General features: G+C 32.8%; 2 protein-coding genes and 1 pseudogene across 3 annotated transcripts in view; all 3 read left to right on the top strand.

Annotated features, from left to right (window-relative positions):
* Positions 1 to 5,355, top strand: part of LOC128170489 (protein prune homolog 2-like) — a 39,769-nt gene extending 34,414 nt beyond the window's left edge. Inside the window, exons 18-22 of one of the 2 annotated variants that reach the window (XM_052836260.1) lie at positions 397 to 528; positions 1,022 to 1,108; positions 1,598 to 1,696; positions 2,898 to 3,025; positions 3,517 to 3,654. In XM_052836260.1, the coding sequence (XP_052692220.1) occupies positions 397 to 528; positions 1,022 to 1,108; positions 1,598 to 1,696; positions 2,898 to 2,985 (406 nt within the window). In that variant the 3' untranslated portion in view covers positions 2,986 to 3,025; positions 3,517 to 3,654. Of the gene's footprint in view, positions 1 to 396; positions 529 to 1,021; positions 1,109 to 1,597; positions 1,697 to 2,897; positions 3,026 to 3,516 lie in introns of both variants that reach the window. The other variant, XM_052836259.1, reaches the window with a different exon arrangement.
* Positions 5,356 to 11,125: 5,770 nt separating this feature from the next.
* Positions 11,126 to 13,908, top strand: LOC128170503 (uncharacterized). The gene is made up of 2 exons (XM_052836280.1): positions 11,126 to 11,231; positions 11,820 to 13,908. The coding sequence occupies exon 2, from the start codon at positions 11,820 to 11,822 to the stop codon at positions 13,572 to 13,574; it is 1,755 nt and encodes a 584-aa protein (XP_052692240.1). The 5' UTR covers positions 11,126 to 11,231; the 3' UTR covers positions 13,575 to 13,908.
* A 2,281-nt stretch (positions 13,909 to 16,189) lies between these two features.
* LOC128170507 (uncharacterized) lies at positions 16,190 to 18,032 on the top strand (annotated as a pseudogene).
* Positions 18,033 to 20,969: the final 2,937 nt, after the last annotated feature.

Below are 20,969 nucleotides of genomic sequence, written 5' to 3'. Positions count from 1 at the left end.
TTGTTCATGTAAGTATTCCAATGAATACATTTTTAAAAATTTAAAATACATTTCAAAAAAATTCATATTAGACCTAGTTAGTCTATTACTGTTGAATTATTGTATTTAATTTTCCTCTTCACCTATGATAGAACATCTTCGGTACTTTAATGAAATACATGTATAGTGTTATTAAATTCATTGTAAAGTAAAGTCAGGAAAAGACGTAAAACTATGCGCCTACAAATATTGACATTTCATGAAATTTGGTCTCAATGCATTAATAATATGATGACATAGTAATTGTTGCTGTTCAAGAAGTTTCAATGAGCAATTATTTTTTCTCTTTTATTACTTTAAAAAGTTTGTATTTTTTTTTTTCCATTTTACAGAAGTAATGATTTTTTTATTATCTAGGTATGTGATAAGTACTCTGGAGACACTAGTTGCAGAGGACTACATGATTGTGTATTTCCATGGTGCCACCCCTCGACGACAGATGCCGAGTTTCGGTTGGCTGAAAAAATGTTACCAGATGATTGACAGGAGGTGGGAGTTAGATTTGAAATAATTAGTTTGTTTTTATTTTATTCTGCCAAAGCAGACAATGTTATGAATTCTTTGAAATATAAATAGCCCAGAGTTAGATCTGTTTCTTTTATTTCAAGGGGTGGGGGGGGGGGGGGTTGTCTATTTTCAATTACCAGTTAGCTGAGTCTGTGTCAAACTTCACAGCGACTGAAAGGGGGGAGGGTGATCTTACTCCTGCTTTAGCCATCTTTGTTTAAAAAAAAATTGTTTGCCCTTTGCTATTTGCCAACTGACTTATTAAATAGCATTTAACTTGATGTTTAACAATCTAATGAAGATGCAGTCAAGAAACTGTACGCCATTGCATTTATTTTTTCTTATGATAGAATTAAACAAAAAACAATAACCCAGAGCAAACCATTGTTTGAAATTGCACTTGTTGAAATTGTATTGTTCAACAGCAATAGATTTAGTACATGTTAAAACTTATTACTTTACTTTTATTTTGCAGACTTCGTAAGAACCTGAAATCGCTGCTGTTAGTTCATCCAACTCTTTGGTTACGAACCATTGTTATGATGACTAGGCCATTCATAAGGTAGAGATGTATATATATTGCAGTGTGTATATATTAAGAAGGCTCGATAGTCATCATCATTTTAGACCATATGTATCTCCTTGAAAAGAAGAGCTCTATATATAGCTATAGGAAATCATTCAGATTTAATTGCTAAAATATTTGGATTTTTTCTTTACTAGATGACATTTTATGGCTTGAAATATCCTATGTAAAATTCTAAAGTAGATCTGTAGGATAATTTTTTGATCATCTAGCCTCATTAAGAAATGATATTACTAAAGTAATTAAAAATTGAATTTAATCAAGCAAGGTAGTTTGAATTGTACCGGTACATGTTTCTGTTATGATTCAGATTTGTTTTAGAAAAAATTATGAAATGATGTCATAAAAATATTTCAATGGTAGTACTGGTAAACTAAGGGATTATGAACAATTGGTGTTATAAAATGTTTTCCTGCAAAACAATTGTATATATTATCATTTCTGGTTATTATTATTTTTTTCCAGTGCCAAGTTCTCTTCCAAGCTGAGGTTTGTGCGGTCCCTGTCAGAACTAGGTCAGATCATTCCAATGGAGTACATCTTTGTCCCAGAGCTAGTGCAACAGTGAGTACAACAGCCACAGGGGTGGATCCAAGATAGTTGTTGCTCGAATCAGTCTCAGAGGTGGATCTAAGCTACTTTAGTGGTGTTACAAATCAGTTTCAAGGGTGGATCTAAGATAATTGTGTCCCAAAACCAGCCACAGGGGTGGATCTAAGACTGTTGTGTCTTTAAGATTGTTTTATCTCAAATCAGTCAAGGCTAGATCTAATGATAGTTGTGTTTCAAATCATTTATTAGATCGGTCACAGGGGTGGATTTCAGTTAGTTGTGTTTTATACTATATGGTATAAATACAACTTTTTTTATAACTCTCAGTAAAGATGGTCAATTTTGATAAAAATTTGTTTGGGTTTCCATGGAAACTGGTCAGTATATAGATAATTTGACATGTGATTTTTAGATAGTTTAATAAGGTCTACATTTTGAAAAATTTTCGGCAAAATTGGTTTCTATGCGTGCTGGAAAAGTTTAAGTGCTTATAGGGAATGGTTCTTTATAGAAATACCTTCTATTTGTCAATATTAAGGTTCTGTCAGATTTGTTAAATTAACATCGAAAATAGATTTATGTTTAATAAACAAAGTTGATTTCATGTTAGTTGTATGGAGAGGGTTCTCATGCGCGGATCCAGAAAATTTTTCCAGGGGGGGTCCGAAGGATAATTGTGTTTGCCAGGGGGGGTCCGAGTTGTGTTTTATATTATATGGTATAAATACAACTTTTCTTATAACTCTGCAGTAAAGATGGTCAATTTTGATAAAAATTGAGGTTTGGGTCGAGTTTCCATGGAAACTGGTCAGTATATAGATAATTTGACATGTGCATTCAAGATAGTTTAATAAGGTCTACATTTTACATTTACATTTTTACATTTTAATAGAAATACCTTCTATTTGTCAATATTAAGGTGGTGTCAGATTTGTTTGATTTAACATGGGAAGTAGATTTATTTTTAATGAAAGAAGTTGATTTCATCTTTGTTGTATGGAGAGGGTTCTTATTTATAATCACAAAAAGGGATCCAAAATATATGTTTTTTGTTTGATGATATTGCATTGGATATTATATTTGTAAGTTAATCCTTTTGGATAATATTTGTTTTATGCTGTTCATTATTTCTATCACTTGAATAAAATGTGTCAAATTATATGGCTAACATGTATATGCATTCATTAGGTAAATGTTTATGTTTGTTTTGTAGGTATGATGATAGATACCTACAGCCACATACCACATCAGATAACTCCCCTCTCTCTCACTCCCCCGAACCCCTCACCTCCCCCTCCTAATCCCCGCGCAGGCACACAGCACAGCACAGCAGCACATCAGGCAAGTAAACAGATATGTATCAGTAAATAAGGCATCATTGGAACCCACAGGTTTTTTTATCCATAGCAGTGTAATGGATAGAAATTTACAGTAGTTAAGCGGAAAGCTTAAAACGGCGTAAAATAACCCCACAGAAATGGTATACAAATTAAAACATTAGTATGATAGATCATGCATCCACAAATTTAATACCCATGCATATTGTCTTTATATAGGTAAATATGGTAACACACAGGCAATTATAGAAATGTATATAAGTAAAATAAAGAAGGCATGTACATAGGCATCTGTAGGTAAGTGTAGATCAACAGGTCGGACAGGTTTAAAGAGCAAGACAATAAATTTTTATTTAGTTTTCAAACATGCATATGCTTATCACAGCCAAAATGCTAGAGTGTATTTACATTCTGTTCAAACCTGCACTTTATATGATTATTGCAAGAGTAAAACAAAGAAAGAAAACGAATGTTAAGGTAATTTCTCTTTTGCAGGGTTGAAGTTTTGTTGGAACAAAATCCAAATTTCTTGGAAGAATATGACAACAAGGAGAAAAAGAAAGAAAATGAGAAAAAGAAGGAAGAGAAGAGAAAGAAGAAGGAGGAAGAGAAGAAGAAGAAAGAAGAGAATAAAGCAGCATCCAAGGGGAAGGGGGGCTTTAGAAGTTTATTTAGAAGAAAGTAGTGCAGTACACTTTAATTTTTTGGTCTCATTTTAGATGTAATTTAAGACATTTAAATAAACCCCAGAGAGAACTTATAACTGAATAGTATATGATTTTCAATATAATCTATTAGAGGAAATTTATATCCTATTTGTGAATATATGTGTTTAAGATGAAACCATCCTAGTTGAAGTTTTCAAATTTAAACCATGAAGAAATGACAGAAAGTTATAGAAACCTTGGAGATGTTTTGGCAGTATTTGTCAATTTACATAAATTCAATATTCATGTACTACTAAAATGCATTCTTTAAATATTAATTTGGAAAGGTTTACAGTTGGGGCAGCTTTTTAGAGATGTTTAAAAGAGATGGATTTTTAGGCTTTACCTTTTTAAGATGAACATCTTTTTTCAACGGTATAGGAAAATGTTTAAAAAAAAAAATAAGGTTAAATTATTTAGATTTCTTTATTAAATAACAGTTTATGGATAAAAAAAATATCATGTTTAAAAGTTAAGACAGTTCTGATGTTTGATTTGTTGACAATTTAGCTTCCCAATCTACTCACCTGGAAATTACCATATCTGATTGGTGATCAGAAATGACTACATGTACATCTGAGTGACCCGTAATATTTTTGTGACTAAATTCTTCCTGCTGCCTTTTTACTTACAGGATATAGATAAGAAAGATAAGAAAGTTATTGTTATATATGTAGAGAAGTTCATTAAAAAAAATATGACTGGTAGATTATTTGACAAATAGATTTGTGAAACTGTGATTTATAATTCAACCCATGAAAAAGTGCTGATTTAGAACTTTTTGTTGTTGTTGTATTTTTTCAATTTCTGTCAACCCTGATGTGAGATGTTCTTTTAACATGGGAACTGTATATGTAAGGTGTGTGCTGTTAATTTTATTTTTAAAAATGATACAAAACCAATCAATATCCTGGTTTCCTCAATATAGTGCTTACAATGAGAGTTCTGTTCATGTTTATCATTGTATGTATATTGTTCCTCAATCTTTTTATCATTTTCTGTTGAACCAATGTAAATATAAAGAACATATTGATATGTTAATATTGAAGATGTGATAAAAAAAAAATCATGTTTCCTAAGATTAATTAATTTGGTTTGTTATTGTTTTAGTTCTGTCTACAATTGTAACCTTCACATTTTTATAGTTGATGCTTTGATAGAAACTTTATACCTTGTGACTATAAAGGTCAGAGGTGAATGAAGTGTTTACCTGAAGGTCAAGGTTAAATTGAATGTTTAAGGTTCAGTTGGTTACGTATTGCTTTGCTATGTGGCATTACATGAAACATCTTAAATTTTGCAGATTTTGGTCCTTTTTCCTTCTTTCGTTCTAAATTGAAAGATTTTGAATGTGTGCTAAATGACATCAGCTTGTTTGTAATCTTTTTTTTTTTTGCCAGCACAAGCTCAATTCATTAGTGAAAAACACACAGCTGATAAAGCTTATAAAATGTTTATTCAATCAATATCAGCATTAACGTTTTATACATTTTTTTGTGTTTATTTCCCACATCTTTGCATACTAAAAAGGTTACTAGTAAAAAAAAATTGGGCATATACTTGTTTTTATGTTTTGCTTCAGTAATACTCATCAATGCTTAATATGAATTATAAATTACATGTAGTTCTATTTTATTGATTGATTGACTGTTTGATTGATTGATAAATTGATTAATTGGACATCATGAGTGCTACCTGTATATTCGTTCTAGTGAACTATTTATGAGAAATCATATTCCAAATAATTATCTGCAATTGTATGATTTTTAATTGTTGACTTATTTATATTTTTTTCTTTTATTCTTTGAATTACATATACATATGTAATTGTATATGCTTGCCTTTCCCTCGTAATAATACTTGTTCTACGAAGGAAAATTTGTGTAGACTGCATACACTGCACATTTTTCATAATAATACCTCTGATGAATGTAAGTAATTGTTTTAATAGCTTTGGGGTTTATTTTTTTTTCAATGTCGTATATATTTCATACTTTTATGAATGCTATCATTTTAAGCTGATAATATGTATTGTCTTTTTATCTGAATTAGTTATATGTACTGTACTCATTGACAATTAAAAAAAATGTTTATTGGTGAAAGACAATCTATACTTATACCTGATGTATGTTTATAAATGAATTCTTCTGTTGATTCTGATGTTTATTTTTCATGTATTAAAAAATATTCAAGATGAATTATTACAAATATCTTGTTACATTTGTTTGTTTGTTTTGTAAATATGAGAACGATTTTAATAGTACTATGTAATACATATAATGTGTTTGACAACTCTTAGTAATATTATTAAAACAATCCTTCACTGTTTTGAAGCACTTGCGTTATGATGTCTTTAGGATGAATTTAGATGGTAAGAATGTTTTAATTATCTTTAAATGGATGCGTCATTATGATAAACAAAATATAGTTCAAGGTCACGTAATTTTATACTAAAGTCAAGATGTATTTTTATTCAGTGAGCTTATTTGGCCCTGATGCTTGGAGGAAGGATTGTCTTTCTTTGGTTAATAGAGCTGCACTGATCTGAGATAATTAGAGTGAAATAATTCGGGAGGACTACATTTGTTCAGCTGTTATGACCGAAAAAACCTATTTCCTTTGAAAAAATGTAATGAATAGTCGGGGGACTACATTTGTGTTGATGTAATAGATATGAAAAAAAACATCCTTATTAAAATGTTATAATTTCAGTTAAAAAAGATGTACTTTATATCATTGCATTTAGGTGCATATCTGTGGATTTAGGTGCGGGGGGTCATGTGGTCTAGGCCCCCACGAAATTTAAAGCATAATATCAATAAGTAGATTTTAGAATGGTAATACTGGTAACTCCCTCCAGTGGTAAACACAATTTTCCCTCGCCTCGGTGTAAAACGTCTTGATCCCCGGATGAAATCATAACAGTTTAAAATTTATTTTCAGTGAATTTCTTTTCTCGACAGGGATGGACGATTTTTTATACTCTTGCTTGGATGGAGAGTACATTGTACCTGCTTGCTTATGAAAATATTAATCTGTTTCTATGCGCAGTGGAAAAAAATGGATAATATTACCATAACGTAAATTTATAGATTATGACAAACTCTGGTATATTATTCGAGTTTGAAAAAATTAGGGAGGACGAACTGGTAATTAAGACGATCCAAAAAAAAAAACTGTTCCCTGATTTTTCCCTTTTGATATAATTATGATCAATTACTAATGTGTAAAATTCGCACACTCAATCTGGTAATGGACAGGCACTCTTTGCCGAAATTGGTACTTGTCTTTGGATTGACGAGGTAGAAGCAAAAACCAATCTTTCAGAAAACCGTTCCTATGGAAACTAATACCGCAATTCCTTCCTGCGTAATGGACTGAATAGAGTTCATCTTCAAAGTGACGAGATTCCATCCAAGAAAATTGAAAAAGATGGCCGATAATTACAGGGTTTCGCGGATTTCATTACCGCAAGGAATAGCTCTCTCGGACATTGGCTGTAATAAGTAGGCTACGGAAACAGAATGACATCGAGAACTAACGAAACTAATCAAAGACGGATAAGGAAAGTCCGTGACATGAATAAAAACCTCAACCTTGTGTGAATACAAGCAAAAAATGGAATGGTTAACATATCAATATAGATCAACATTGGAGTCAAGTACGGACCATAATTAAAAATAATAGAAACTAGCGGTTGATCAAAAGGCAACCACGCAGTCACACAGTGCGAATTCATGAATGTTGTCGAAAAAATAACAACGTGTCATACAATCACTGAACTCTTTAGGAAAGAAACTGGGAACCACTGAGACTATGTTCCTCAAAAATCAATGGGGATATACTAGTGGGAATGAGTAAAGCCGATGAGTGTTAACCAAGCATATGACAAAATACAAAAAATACAGATGGATGACAAAGGACAAAGACTGTAGTATATATATATATATATATATATATATATATATATATATATATATATATATATATATATATATATATATATATATATATATATATATATATATATATATATATATATATACATCAAGGGATATAGCTGTGTGTCAGACTATGACAAACAAGCTGTGGTAGCGTTGACTAAATCAGGACAACACAGGATTCCCTATACATTACAGGTCAAGGATCAGCGTTTCGTCCCTATGGATTATGTACCGATCTTCTCGGTAACGTTTTGATGTGCGATAATAGCAGCCCCAGGGATCAGGACGGTCAAATTTTGTCCCTGCTTATCACAGCACAGCAAGTGGTAAACAATCCCGTAGTGTGTTTGTTGATGATGAAAATAATAATCTGGGTTGGGGAACTTTCTAACAGAGTGATATAATTAATGATTTGAACACATCACTTTTTATTTTATTGTTACAATAGAGTTTCTGTATTTGACTTGGTGAACAGTTGAATATTTGATAAATAAACTTACAATATTCAGATGGAATTATCAAATCAAGAGGTGTTGGATACTGTAATATCCAGAATATACCAGTCATTGCCCAGCATTACATAGTTTGTGGCACTGACGAATGCAAGAACAACTGCCAATTTTACTGCAATTTTTGTCACCAATCAATGTGTGAATAATGCGGAGATGAACATACATCAAAGGACACCAGAAACTAAGAGCCATGAAGTGGTCCCTTACCTTCCAGGAAAACGCAAACCTCCTGTGGAGAAATGCAAGGAACATTCATCAAAAGATATAGATATGATTTGAGAAAACTGTCATGTTCCACTATGTTCTAAATGCGCAATACTAAATCATCGAGGTCATATATCTAAGAGTATAGACGCGATTTATCCAAAGACCTTCACTCTTTGTCTTGATGGAATCTAAAACATCCATCAATATTTTCTTCTAACCATACCAAAAAAAAAAAATGAAAAAAAGATCGTTGCCTATCGCCTGCCCCAAGGTAGTGCTTCCATCACTTTTTGACCATTTTGTAATGAAAATACACATTTCGTGTGTGAAAGAAATACAGTTGAAATCGATAAAAGGGAATATATACAAAATATCTTTACTGACACATCGTTTATATTTCTTCACAATTTTCACCATTTGTAACTCACTCGGAATACATCACACAATTGTTCAACGTTATCATCCGGGTTATTTCATGGCTGATGCAATTCAATACCCCCGTATACTTTATATTTTACGTTGTGTATTGAAGCTGAAACGATTGGTGGGCGCTGAAAAAACATATGATCTGAACATTTTTCACGCTAGTGGATGAACGTGATTTTAGCACAAAGGTATTCATGATAAGCGAAATTTCATGCTAAAACTGGTAAAAGCAAAGACTAGTATAATAGATATAGTATAATAAATTTAAAAAACACCAATCTATGGAATCCGGATAGGGTCATGCAGTTCACTATCGCATCATCGCACCATCGCCATTTGAGTAGATAGTGCGATAGTGCGATGACGATGACGCGATAGTGCGATGACGATGATGCGATGGTGCGATAGCGCGATGACGATGATGCGATGGCGCGACAATGTGATGACGATAGTGCAATGGCACGATAAAGCGATAGCGCAATGACGCGATGATACGATAGCGATAACGCGATAGTGCGATAGCGATGACACGATGGTGCAATAGCGATGGTGCGATGTTCTATCGCGTCATCGTCAGTTCTTTATCGCGTCATCGTCATCGTGTCATCGCATCATCGCGCCATCGACTTGAAAAGAGAAAACGCGGCAGGCAGTGAATATATGAACGAATTTTATATGAGAGGTTGATAAACTTGACTCTCTAATAATAATTAGGTATTACAAATAAGCTTTACCCTTTTGCTAACGATATATATATTTAAATCATAGGTAAATAAACAAAGAAATAAATGCAATTTATGAAAACCACATGATCAAGGCATGCATTCAAACGCGGGGATGATAATTCTCATTCAAATTAATTAACAAACACATATGCTTTATATATTGAGCGAAATAAACTTTAATTTCAGTATATTAGTGAGCTGTTAGATTTGATAAATTCATAAAAAGTTTGTCTTTAATATTTTTAACCAGTACTTTTTGGAATGACTACCAAGGGAAAAGTGCGTACTCTATATTCATTGTAATTGTAAGAGTTACCTTACTTTCAATATTTAATGACTTGTGAACATAATATGATTTATAATATTGCAAAAGTATTATACTTTCATTTAAATTTAGATGGGAATTATGTACAGGTTAATAACTTAATAGTTATTTTTCTGCTGATATATTTGCAGGATTTATATTTATGCATCAACAGATACAAACATCTGCATGTTACTTCGTCCGTAATAAATTTATTTCATCTTAAGTCCTACCTATTGATAATAATTACAAGCATCTCTTCGTCATCAAACGCTATGCTGTGCAATGGCTGCTGGGAATGTAATCCTTTCCATGGAAAGGCGATAGAGCGGTGCTACGATAATACGATGACGATGACGCGATAAAGAACTAACAATAACGCGATAGAGCATCGCATCATCGCTATCGCACCATCGTGTCATCGCTATCCTATCATCGCATCATTGCGTTATCGCTTTATCGTGCCATCGCACCATCGTCATCGCATTGTCGCGCGATCGCATCATCGTCATCGCGCTATCGCACCATTGCATCATCGTCATCGCACTATCGCATCTCACTATCGACTCAAACGTCGATGGTGCGTTGATGCGATAGTGAACTACATGGCGCTATCCGGATTCCATACCAATCATTTATATTTAAGAAACAATATTTTATTGAAGACAGCGTGAGACAAGTTAACTATATATATATATATATATATATATATATATATATATATATATATATATATATATATATATATATATATATATATATAGAAAATTTGAAAAACGAAAGACAACACAGAGTAAAACGTTAGCGCTTTATAATACGATGACGATGACGTTAGCGCTTTATAATACGATGACGATGACGCGATAAAGAACTAACAATAACGCGATAGAGCATCGCATCAAATTTTCTATATATAAAACCGGACACTGCGATATTTTTTGGATTTAACTATATATATATATATATATATATATATATATATATATATATATATATATATATATATATACTGACGAATATAAGTTTCCATAATAAGCGATGAAAGAAAATTGATATATTGATAAATGTCAAATGTTGCATTAAAAAAGCAAAATTTAAAAAAGATAAATAAATACAGATTCAACTAGTATACATTTTGTTTTCGGACTCAAACATATCCCCAAGATTTAATCTATTTTTACCTGAAAATAGGAAGTAAATAGACTGGATGGCCTGCTCTTGATTCCGAGCGCTGTCACTAGAAAACTCAAGGCGATTGCACACGCTATTATTATGACAGCAAACCAGTCTAGAAAGTAAAAAATTCATATCTCTTAAGATCTCGCTTTATCAACAATAGAACGCCCATCAAATAACAACACAACTGCAAAGCTTACCGAAACCAGGTGAGTCATAAAATACGTCTTAATTCTATTTTCATATCATATATTAAAAAATATTCGTTTATGTTAATTTTTGTAAATGCCATGTCATTTGTCGATCTAGATTCATCTTTACTTTCACTTTGATATGCATCATTAGCCCCCTACCGGTTTTCACCGGAGGGGACTATAGCTTTCCTCTGCGTCCGTCAATCCGTCTGTCCGTTCGTCCGCCCGTCCGTCCGTCCGTCATCCGTCTGTCTGTTTGTCCGTCCGTCTGTCTGTCCCACTTCAGTTTTCCACACTTTTTTTCTTTATGCGTTTGAGGAATAATATGAAATTTGCTGAACAGCTTCAAAATGTCAAACTTCAGATCAAGTTTACACTTTTGTAGCGCGTCTGAATGGCATATTTTATAGAAAATTAATTTTTTATATTCCAATTTTTTAATTTTCGAGTTCGATATTCTGCATAACAGTGCATCGTTTTCACAATTTCCACAAACCAGTAGGGAACGTGTATTGCTTATGCAATACTCTCAGAATGGTTGTTAAATATAATATATTTTAAGTCGATTTTGAAGATTAACAAATATAAAAATTACATCTTCAGATGGCATCCTCCAAGCCAGAGGTGTCTTGTACTGCTCATGACTTACCAGACACTGCCCAGCATTATTTAGTGTGTGACACTGAAGACTGCAAGAAGAACTGCAAGTTTTACTGCAATCCTTGCCACCGGTCAATGTGTGAACAATGCAAAGATGACCACCAGAAAGGTTCAGAAACTAAGGGCCATGAAATGGTCCATTACCGTTTACGAAAACGAAAACTTCCTGTGGAGAAATGCAAGGAGCATCCCTCTAAAGATATAGATATGAATTGTGAAAATTGTCAGGTTCCACTGTGTTCCAAATGTGCAATACAAGACCACCGAGGGCACACGTTTGAGGATCTAGAGACGATTTATTCAAAGAACTTCGGTCTCTGCCTTGATGAAACACGTAACATTCATCAATATTTTCTCCCAACCGTACAAGAAATAAAGAAAGATATTAGAGAGGATGCCAAGAAACTTATTACTTTCATGGATAAAATAAGAGAGTTGATAAAAATTGAATCAGAGTCCATGAAAGGTCTGGTGGATGAAGTGATGTCAGAAAAGTTCGAACAAGTCAACAAACTAGAAGAAACACTGAAGGAGGGAATTCAGAGTCAATATGATACATACAAGGAGTACAATGCCTATCTTAAGAATTTCGATACTAAGATTTACGGTTACATGTGTTTCGATAAAGTCCAAAGCAATCCAATCCTATTCTCACTTTCAGAATATCTGAAAATCAAACCTATCCCTGAAACCACCAAGTCAATCTATCCAGAATTTACCGCTGGTCAATATAGTAAGGATGACTTCGCTAAACTTTTCGGTCAAATATCAATTCCTGACACTAAACCAGAGAAGAGAAGAATAAAACCACTGGAAAAACTCCCTACTCGGTTAGAACCTACAAAAAAACAAAGAAGACGAGAAAGGGGGAAATCTTTTACAAAAAGAACACTCTCCTTGTCTTCCTCTGTAGACATAGCCAAGGAATATACTGTACCAAGTGTAAAAGGTGCTTATCATTTATCACTTGATACGTCCGGCGGCATATGGGTCAGTGATAATTATGGTAACCATGTCCATGCAGATCTGAAGGGGAATCAGTTACAGAAGATACAAACCAGTGCCGGGGATGAAGGTTACCACACAGTAACCAAAGATGGGGATTTAATCTATACAGACAGAGAAAACAACATCATAAATTTAATAACATCAGATAAAACAGTCGCTGAATTTATTAAAACTGAAAAATGGACACCTCTTAGCATACACTCCTCCCACATAAACAGAGACATTCTGGTGGGGTTGAACAAGGATCGAGAGGGTCAGGTCGCTAGGTATAACAAGACGGGCAAAGAAATACAGAACACACAGAAGGATAGCAAAGGCCAGGGAATATATATTAGCTATCCACACTTTATCACTGAAAACATCAACGGTGATATCTGTTTATCAGACTACGATAAAAATGCCGTTGTATTGATCAATAAAATGGGACAACACAAATTCACCTACACAGGTCAGGGTTCAAAGTTCCGTCCCTTTGGTATCTGTACTGATATCGTCGGTCACATCCTGGTGTGTGATAATGAGAGTAACACCGTTCATTTACTGGATCAGGACGGTCAGTTCTTGTCGTTTCTTCTCACGGAGGAGCACGGGATAAATAATCCCCTTAGTGTATGTGTGGATGCGGATAACAATCTTCATGTGGGACAATATAACACGAACAAAGTGAAAGTGTACGAGTTTCTAGAGTGACCATTACTTAGTTGAAAGTAATCATATCAAGATCTGCACACAATGACTGTGAAATTTAGCCTTATGATACATCAATTTCAGTATTTGATTGTATGTTGTAATGAAAATGAAATGGTATTTCGTATATTTGCTGATGCATTAGAAAATAGGTGACCATTCTTAGATAAGCAGAAATTGGCACTGAATTTTTACGATAGTCGTTAGATTGCATAAAAAATACACCGTTTAATAATTAATTGCATGCATATGAAATGATATTTTGTTTTGTAATGCATTTTAAAAATGTTCATTATAATATCAGTTTTGAAAGATTTAAAATAAAAATGAACTGAATAAAAAGGATCACTTACTATATTTTGTACGCCTTTCTGGTATTGGTAATCCAAACTTCACAAAACGTATGTCGTTGAAGAAAAATCAACATGCCGATAAATGTTAGTTGCAAGTAGTTTTTGTATTGTAATTTAGGTACACTAGTACACAATTTGTGCATTAGACTCATAAAAATATGGTTTATATCAATTGTATGATCAACACATGCCTCAATAAATTGGGCACGCCCACAAGATATTGACTAAGTGAATTAAGTAAAAACATGATAAAATATAATGATATTTTTTGCATACATATGAACATTTAAATTGGTGTCAAATTCAAATAAATATTAACACTTACAAGAACAAAAAAAATTAAATGAATTATTATAATTACAAGTGGTACCAAACTTACAGAGAAGATGCCTTCATTCTAAATTGCCTTCATTCTATTCGTTATTTTACTTTGTTTCACATTCTTGGTTTCAAAAAAAAGTTTCGAGATAAACACTTCAGTATTAAAATTAAACAAATCTATAATACTATATTAAAATAATAGACTCGAATTTTTGGGCTTTAATACCGAGAAATCGGAAGAGTACTGTCATTTATTTTATACATTTTAAACATCATTGATACTTGAAGATTACCAATTTGTTTTTATTATCAAGCTTCGCTAATCAATAATCAACAAAAATTCATGTAAAAAATCCGGAAATCATATGGATTTTTTGAATTTTACAATCTTGCGCATGTGCATTACATTCACGCTAAATCACGGGAGACGCTTTAGTTTATGTTTCAACAATATCACATTTGCACGGATAAACTCAGAAACAATATTATAAATACATGTAAATTTTCGTTGTAAATTTGTCATCTCTTCTGTTCATCAAAGGTAATACGGGAGATAACTCTAACTCAGTGCATTTAATATGAAAAATCTGGAGAATTTCGAATGTCAACATGGTGTGTAATTCGAAGCAAGTAATAAACGTTGGTCAAAAAGTGTTGAGTTCCTCATTAATATAAATTGAATTTTAGATGAAAGATATATACAGCCTCAGAATGGTTTTTTTTTTATAAATAATTTAACTATTTTCAATGCAGCTCCATTATTTTTCCCCAAAATCGTTTGGAGAGATTCTGCAATTGTTTGCTACATGGTAGGCATTTTAACTGTGGAAAAACACTGTCCCAAGACACAGTTAGATTATTCTAACTAAGCAGAGTGAAGAGAAATTAATAGCATTTTTGTAGGCTTAAAGCTTGGTTATGTAAATGTCAACAATACGCGGGTAGGTTAAGGCTGCTCCGAGTTAAATGTCCGTCGATATTATGATCAATTTCAAAATTGTTTATTTTTATGAAAACAGTGCTAAATATTAATATCAAGTGAATGTGTTTGCCATGATATTATTTTTCTGCTTCGGAATCGAGTTGATCTTTGAAGCTGCCGTGCAATGGTATCACGTGTAAGTTAAAAATAGATACCTTTTTTATCTTACAAAAAGTCAAAAGGTGTAACACTACCCCGAAATTCATATGTATGTATTATACAATAATTCGATCGGCTATTAGTTCCTGTTTATTAGTTTTCCTGCTAGAATTCTATTGTTAATCGCATAAATTGAATATTGTCATTATTTATCGGAAACCCGATGCAAGCACGGATCAAAGTCACTAAATTAAATTCAATATGATTTCATTTGAATTAATCACATATTATAAAAACCGTATTCGCATTTTTATATGGGATAAAGATAGCAAGCATTACAGAAAACATAGATTTACCACGTAATTGGACTCGGATATTGTTATTTTTTCGGCAATGATCTCTGAATTGTTTATCAATTATACATTCAAAGTAAGTTCGACATGAAAATTTCGAACGTAGCAATATATTGCACTGAAATACTAAAAAATCACACGAATGATAAGAAGACTGAAAAATTTGTCTGCTACCGTGCACATTCATACCTCTGTTGCTTAAATCTTTATCAACAACTGAGAAATAAAATAAGCAGATCTCGTAAAGTCTTTCTTTATCAACAATAAAACATCCAAAACCAACTCTTAACAGTGCGACACCTCTCATAGCAAGGTGAGTCGTGAACTACATATTGAAATTCATATTTGTTTAAGTATCCTTTACCAAAGTTCTTTAATTTCAAATTTTTAAACAATGCTAGGTCGTTTTCCGATTTAGAATTATTTTTACATTCACCTCGATATGCATTTTATTGTAAAGATTTCACATAAAAAATGTAACTAATAAAATAACATAAATAACGATTTCAGATGGCATTATCAAAGCCAGTAAGTGAAGGTGTTGAACAGGTTATAGCCCAGCATTATTTGATGTGTGGCACCGCAGATTGTAAGAAGAACTGCCAGTTTTACTGCAATCCTTGTCACCACCCAATGTGTGAACAATGCAAAGATGAACATAAACAGAGTCCAGAGAGCAAGAGTCATGAAGTTGTCGTTTACCGACATCGTAACCGAAAACTTCCTGTGGAGAAATGCCGAGACCATCCTTCTAAAGATATAGATATGATTTGTGAGGACTGTCAAGTTCTAAATGTGCAATACAAGACCACCGAGGGCATATATTTGCCGATCTAGAGACAATTTATTCAAAGAACTTTAGTCTCTGCCTTGATGAAATACGTAACATTTATCAATACTTTCTTCCAACCATTCGAGAAATGAAGAGAGACATCAGAGAAGATGCCATGAAACTAATTACATTTATGGATGATTTGAGGGCATTAATAAAATCTGAAGCAGAGTCCATGAGACGTCTGGTGGATGAAGTGATGTCAGACAAGTTGGAACAAGTCGTCAAACTAGAAGAAACTCTGAAGGACGAAATTCAGAGCCAATATGATACATACAAGGAGTACAAAGGTTATCTCGAGGACATTTACAATAGGATCACCGGATACATGACCTTTGATAAAGTCCAAAGCAATCCAATCCTTTTCTCACTTTCAGAACATCTGAAAATCAAACCTATTCCTGAAACCACAAAGCCAATTTATCCAGTATTTACTGCTGGTCAATACAGCAAGGATGATTTTGCTTACCTATTCGGTAACATATCAACTCCTGACACTTTACCAGAGAAGAGAAGAATGAAACCCAAGGAAACTCCTCCGAAACGGACTCTCTCTTTGTCTTCCTCTGTAGACATAGTCAAGGAATATACTGTACCAAGTGTAAAATGTGCTTATTATTTATCACTTGATACCTTCGGCGGAATATGGGTCAGCGATAATTATGGTAACCTTGTCCATGCAGATCTGCAAGGGAACCAGTTACAGAAAATTCTAACCAGTGTCGGGGATAAGGGTTACCACAGTGTAACTAAAAGCGGGGATTTAATTTACACAGACAGTGGAAATAATACCATCAAAATGATAACATTGGATAAAAAGATCACTGAGTTTATGAACATTGAAAAATGGACCCCTCTCAGCATACACTCCTCCAACATCAACGGGGATATACTGGTAGGAATGAGCAAGGGTCGAACGGGTAAGGTCACCAGGTATAACAGTTCAGGGAAAGAAATACAGAACATACAGAGGGACAGCAGAAGTCAGGGACTCTATATTAGCTATCCACGCTATATCACTGAAAATATCAACGGTGATATCTGTATATCAGACTATGACAAAAGTGCCGTTGTGGTTTTATATAAAACAGGACAACACAAATTCTCCTACACAGGTCAGGGTTCAAAGTTCCGTCCCTTTGGTATCTGTACTGATATCGTCGGTCACATCCTGGTTTGTGATAATGAGAGTAACACCGTTCATTTACTGGATCAGGACGGTCAGTTCTTGTTGTTACTACTCACAGAGGAGCACGGGATATATAGGCCAGTTAGTGTGTGTGTTGATGCTGATAACAAACTTTATGTGGGTCAATTTAACACGAACAAAGTGAAAGTGTACGAGTTTCTAGAGTGATCATTTCTTCGTTAAAAGTTATCATAGTAAGATTTGAAGATGCCGCCTGATTTATAATGATGTCTTTGAAATTTAACCCAAAAAAAAAATGAAATGCAGATTTTAATTGTATGTTGCGAAAATGAAAAGGATTTTTGTACGATCAATTGAATATGTGAATACAATAAAAGACAATGAACTAAAAATAAGAAATTATCTGTTATGAAATAAAAAAAACCTTTTCCCTAAGGAAGGTTTATAACTCTAAAATATGACTTAGTTTGAAATTCTAAAAGAAATGATGTTTTATTATATGAAAAATTTAGTTAGATATCTATTCACTTAGTTTAATTCAGAAATAAATTGTTGATTTTTTTATTGGGGGGGGGGGGGGGGGGGGGTGTTCATGCACATGTCAAGGTAGTTATGTAGTTATACCGTAATTTGGCCAACAAACGTTTTTGGACTTTTCTCTAATCTTTTGTCAATTATCTAGAAGTGTGTAAAAGACGTAAATTAATGTTTTTGTTGATCAACACATCATTACACAGAAGGATCCGCCAATTCTCTATTATACTAGTAACTATACATATGGCAATTATTAGAGATGAGATAGTTCAACCAATTCCGTCAAAATTCATGTTATCATTTAAATTAGGTTTCGATTGATCAGCATATAGAATAAAAGATTTCTTGAGAAAGCAAAAAAAAAAATTCACGTAAAGTCTATGTTTAAAATTAAAAACAAAATTCACTACTACATTATTCAAAGAAAAACTGATCTTACACATTTTAGTTATTATTCAATTTGGCTAAACAATGCACTTCAATAGTTTCAAAACGTTAAATCTGACAAGATTAGCTTCATACAATTGACTTGAATTTGTCTTCAAAGAAAAACACCAAATCTCCAAGTCTGACTTGTTTTAGAGATATGTGTGTACCTTGATCAACAAATTTGCACATATATCACAAATCCAACCAGCAAAGAAAAGAGTATACAACTGTCCTTTTATTACATTCAAAAGAACCCTCTTCAGCATTGTATTGTTTTATCTACATCTACTTTTGAATCATTTAATCAATAATTCATTAAAGGAAAAGGGTTAAAGATATTAAAATCATTATTGTTGATTAAAACGTTACACAGAATGAACAGCCATTTTTCACATTATGTGTAAATGTTGCCATTGTATATCAACATGTCTACTTGGAAGTCCGAGGTCAGTCTGTGTACTATATCCTCTCAATGTAACTCAAGGTTCGATATTTCAAGAAATAATCCACGCAAATATGCGGAAAAAGTATAAAGACAACAGTTACGTGAACTTTCTTGACATTTTAAAAGCTAAGCACTGTATTTAGGCAGTGTTTAAAAATTAGAAGAATGTGTATATTCTAAGTGCGACAACTAGGTCGTGCTTTGGATTGCGTATTATATTTGTTTCTAGCCTTACAAGTATGAATTACAATCAATTTCAGTAAGAATATAAAGAAAAATATACTTAATGGATATAAATATTATTTGATGACAGTTTGCTGACATGAAAATATAATCCGTAGACTCTATATACCTAAAAACCAGCATTCTGACGGTAGATTAGGAGCTGTGATTTACTCTGATAATGTGAGAATTAAGCAACAGTGATATCTCTTTATTGATGTTTTTAAATAAAAACAAGAATATGAGGGGCTGCTGGTTTTAGAACAAAGAAAAACATTGTCCCTTAATTCTTGGAAATTGCACTCCTTTTTTCCTTCCAATTCCTTAGCGACAACTTTATCTAACCTTATATATTTCTTCTCCAGTTACTTGAACCTGAAATAGCTTATAATCCAGGGCTAAGCAGTTGGGAAAATTATAATATTTGGGATGTAAATCGGTATTGTATTCTGTAGATTTTTGGTTTTAAAACTGAGTCTAATATCTATAGTAAATAAGTTACTTTAATATTATTGCTCAAAATCAATAGTATATGAGAGAATATTGAACCGAAAAATAGTACATCTGTTTTAACTTATTAAACAGATATACCTTAACTATTTTGTACATTTAATTCTTTTTTCAAAACTTGAGTCCATCCCACTCTTTTCTAAAACGGCATAGAAGCAAACCTGAAAAATGGACAGAAACTGATTTATCAATACGCCTTATGAAAAACTTCAGAACCAATCCGAAGAAGAACGACGACTACAAGTACATGTAGCACCGATTTAATCAGTTGACTCAATATTAATGATTTATAGTGTGGCATTGTTATTAGCTCATCTGAACCGAGGGTTCAATTGAGCTTGTCTGATCAACCGATGTCCGTCCGTCTGTCCGTCCGTTTGTCTGTCTGTATGTCTGTCTGTCCGTCTGTAAACTTTTCACATTTTTGACTTCTTCTCAAAAACTACTGAGCAAACTTTGTACAAAGCATCCTTATGTAAAAGGGATTTTAAATTGTTCAAATAAACGCCTTAACCCTTTTTTAAAAGAGGGTAATTGCAAAACAGTGAGTATAGTGTTGTGTCTTTAAAAATCTTCTTCTTAAGAACCACTGGACTAAAAATACCAATATTTACAAAAATCCTTGTATACTTAGTGAACATTCTCTATGGTAAAAATAGTGACCCCCGAACCAAAACTTGGGCCCCAGGTAGGGTTCAATTTAAATCATAGAACTACAAAAGTTCACAGTCTAACATATATATATATATATATATATATATATATATATATATATATATATATAAATATATATATATATATATATATATATATATATATATATATATATATATATATATATATATATATATATATATATATATATATATATATATATATCTAATAATCTTTCTCGCAAGAACCACTGCAACAAAAAATTCCAATAATATACTCAATAGCTTGTGTATTTAGTGAACATTCTAAATTGTAAAAGCGCGACCCCCTGACAAAAACTGATATCCCAGGCGGGGTGCAAAGTTTAACATAGAACTACAAAAGAAAAATGTTTAGAAATCTTTTTCTCAAGAACCACTGCACCAGAAATACGAATATTTACAACAAAAATTGTATATATATTGAAAATTCTTAATTGTTAAAATCGTGACCCCCGAACAAAAACTGGGTCCTC

Source organism: Crassostrea angulata, chromosome 2 (genome assembly GCF_025612915.1).
Source record: "Crassostrea angulata isolate pt1a10 chromosome 2, ASM2561291v2, whole genome shotgun sequence".
Classification (NCBI taxonomy): domain Eukaryota; kingdom Metazoa; phylum Mollusca; class Bivalvia; order Ostreida; family Ostreidae; genus Magallana; species Magallana angulata.
This window is presented reverse-complemented; position numbering and strand designations above follow the sequence as displayed.

What these genes read in the sequence shown, in the direction of transcription:
- LOC128170503 (XM_052836280.1), top strand. Translation starts at nt 11,820, where the DNA reads ATGGCATCCTCCAAGCCAGAGGTGTCTTGTACTGCTCATGACTTACCA.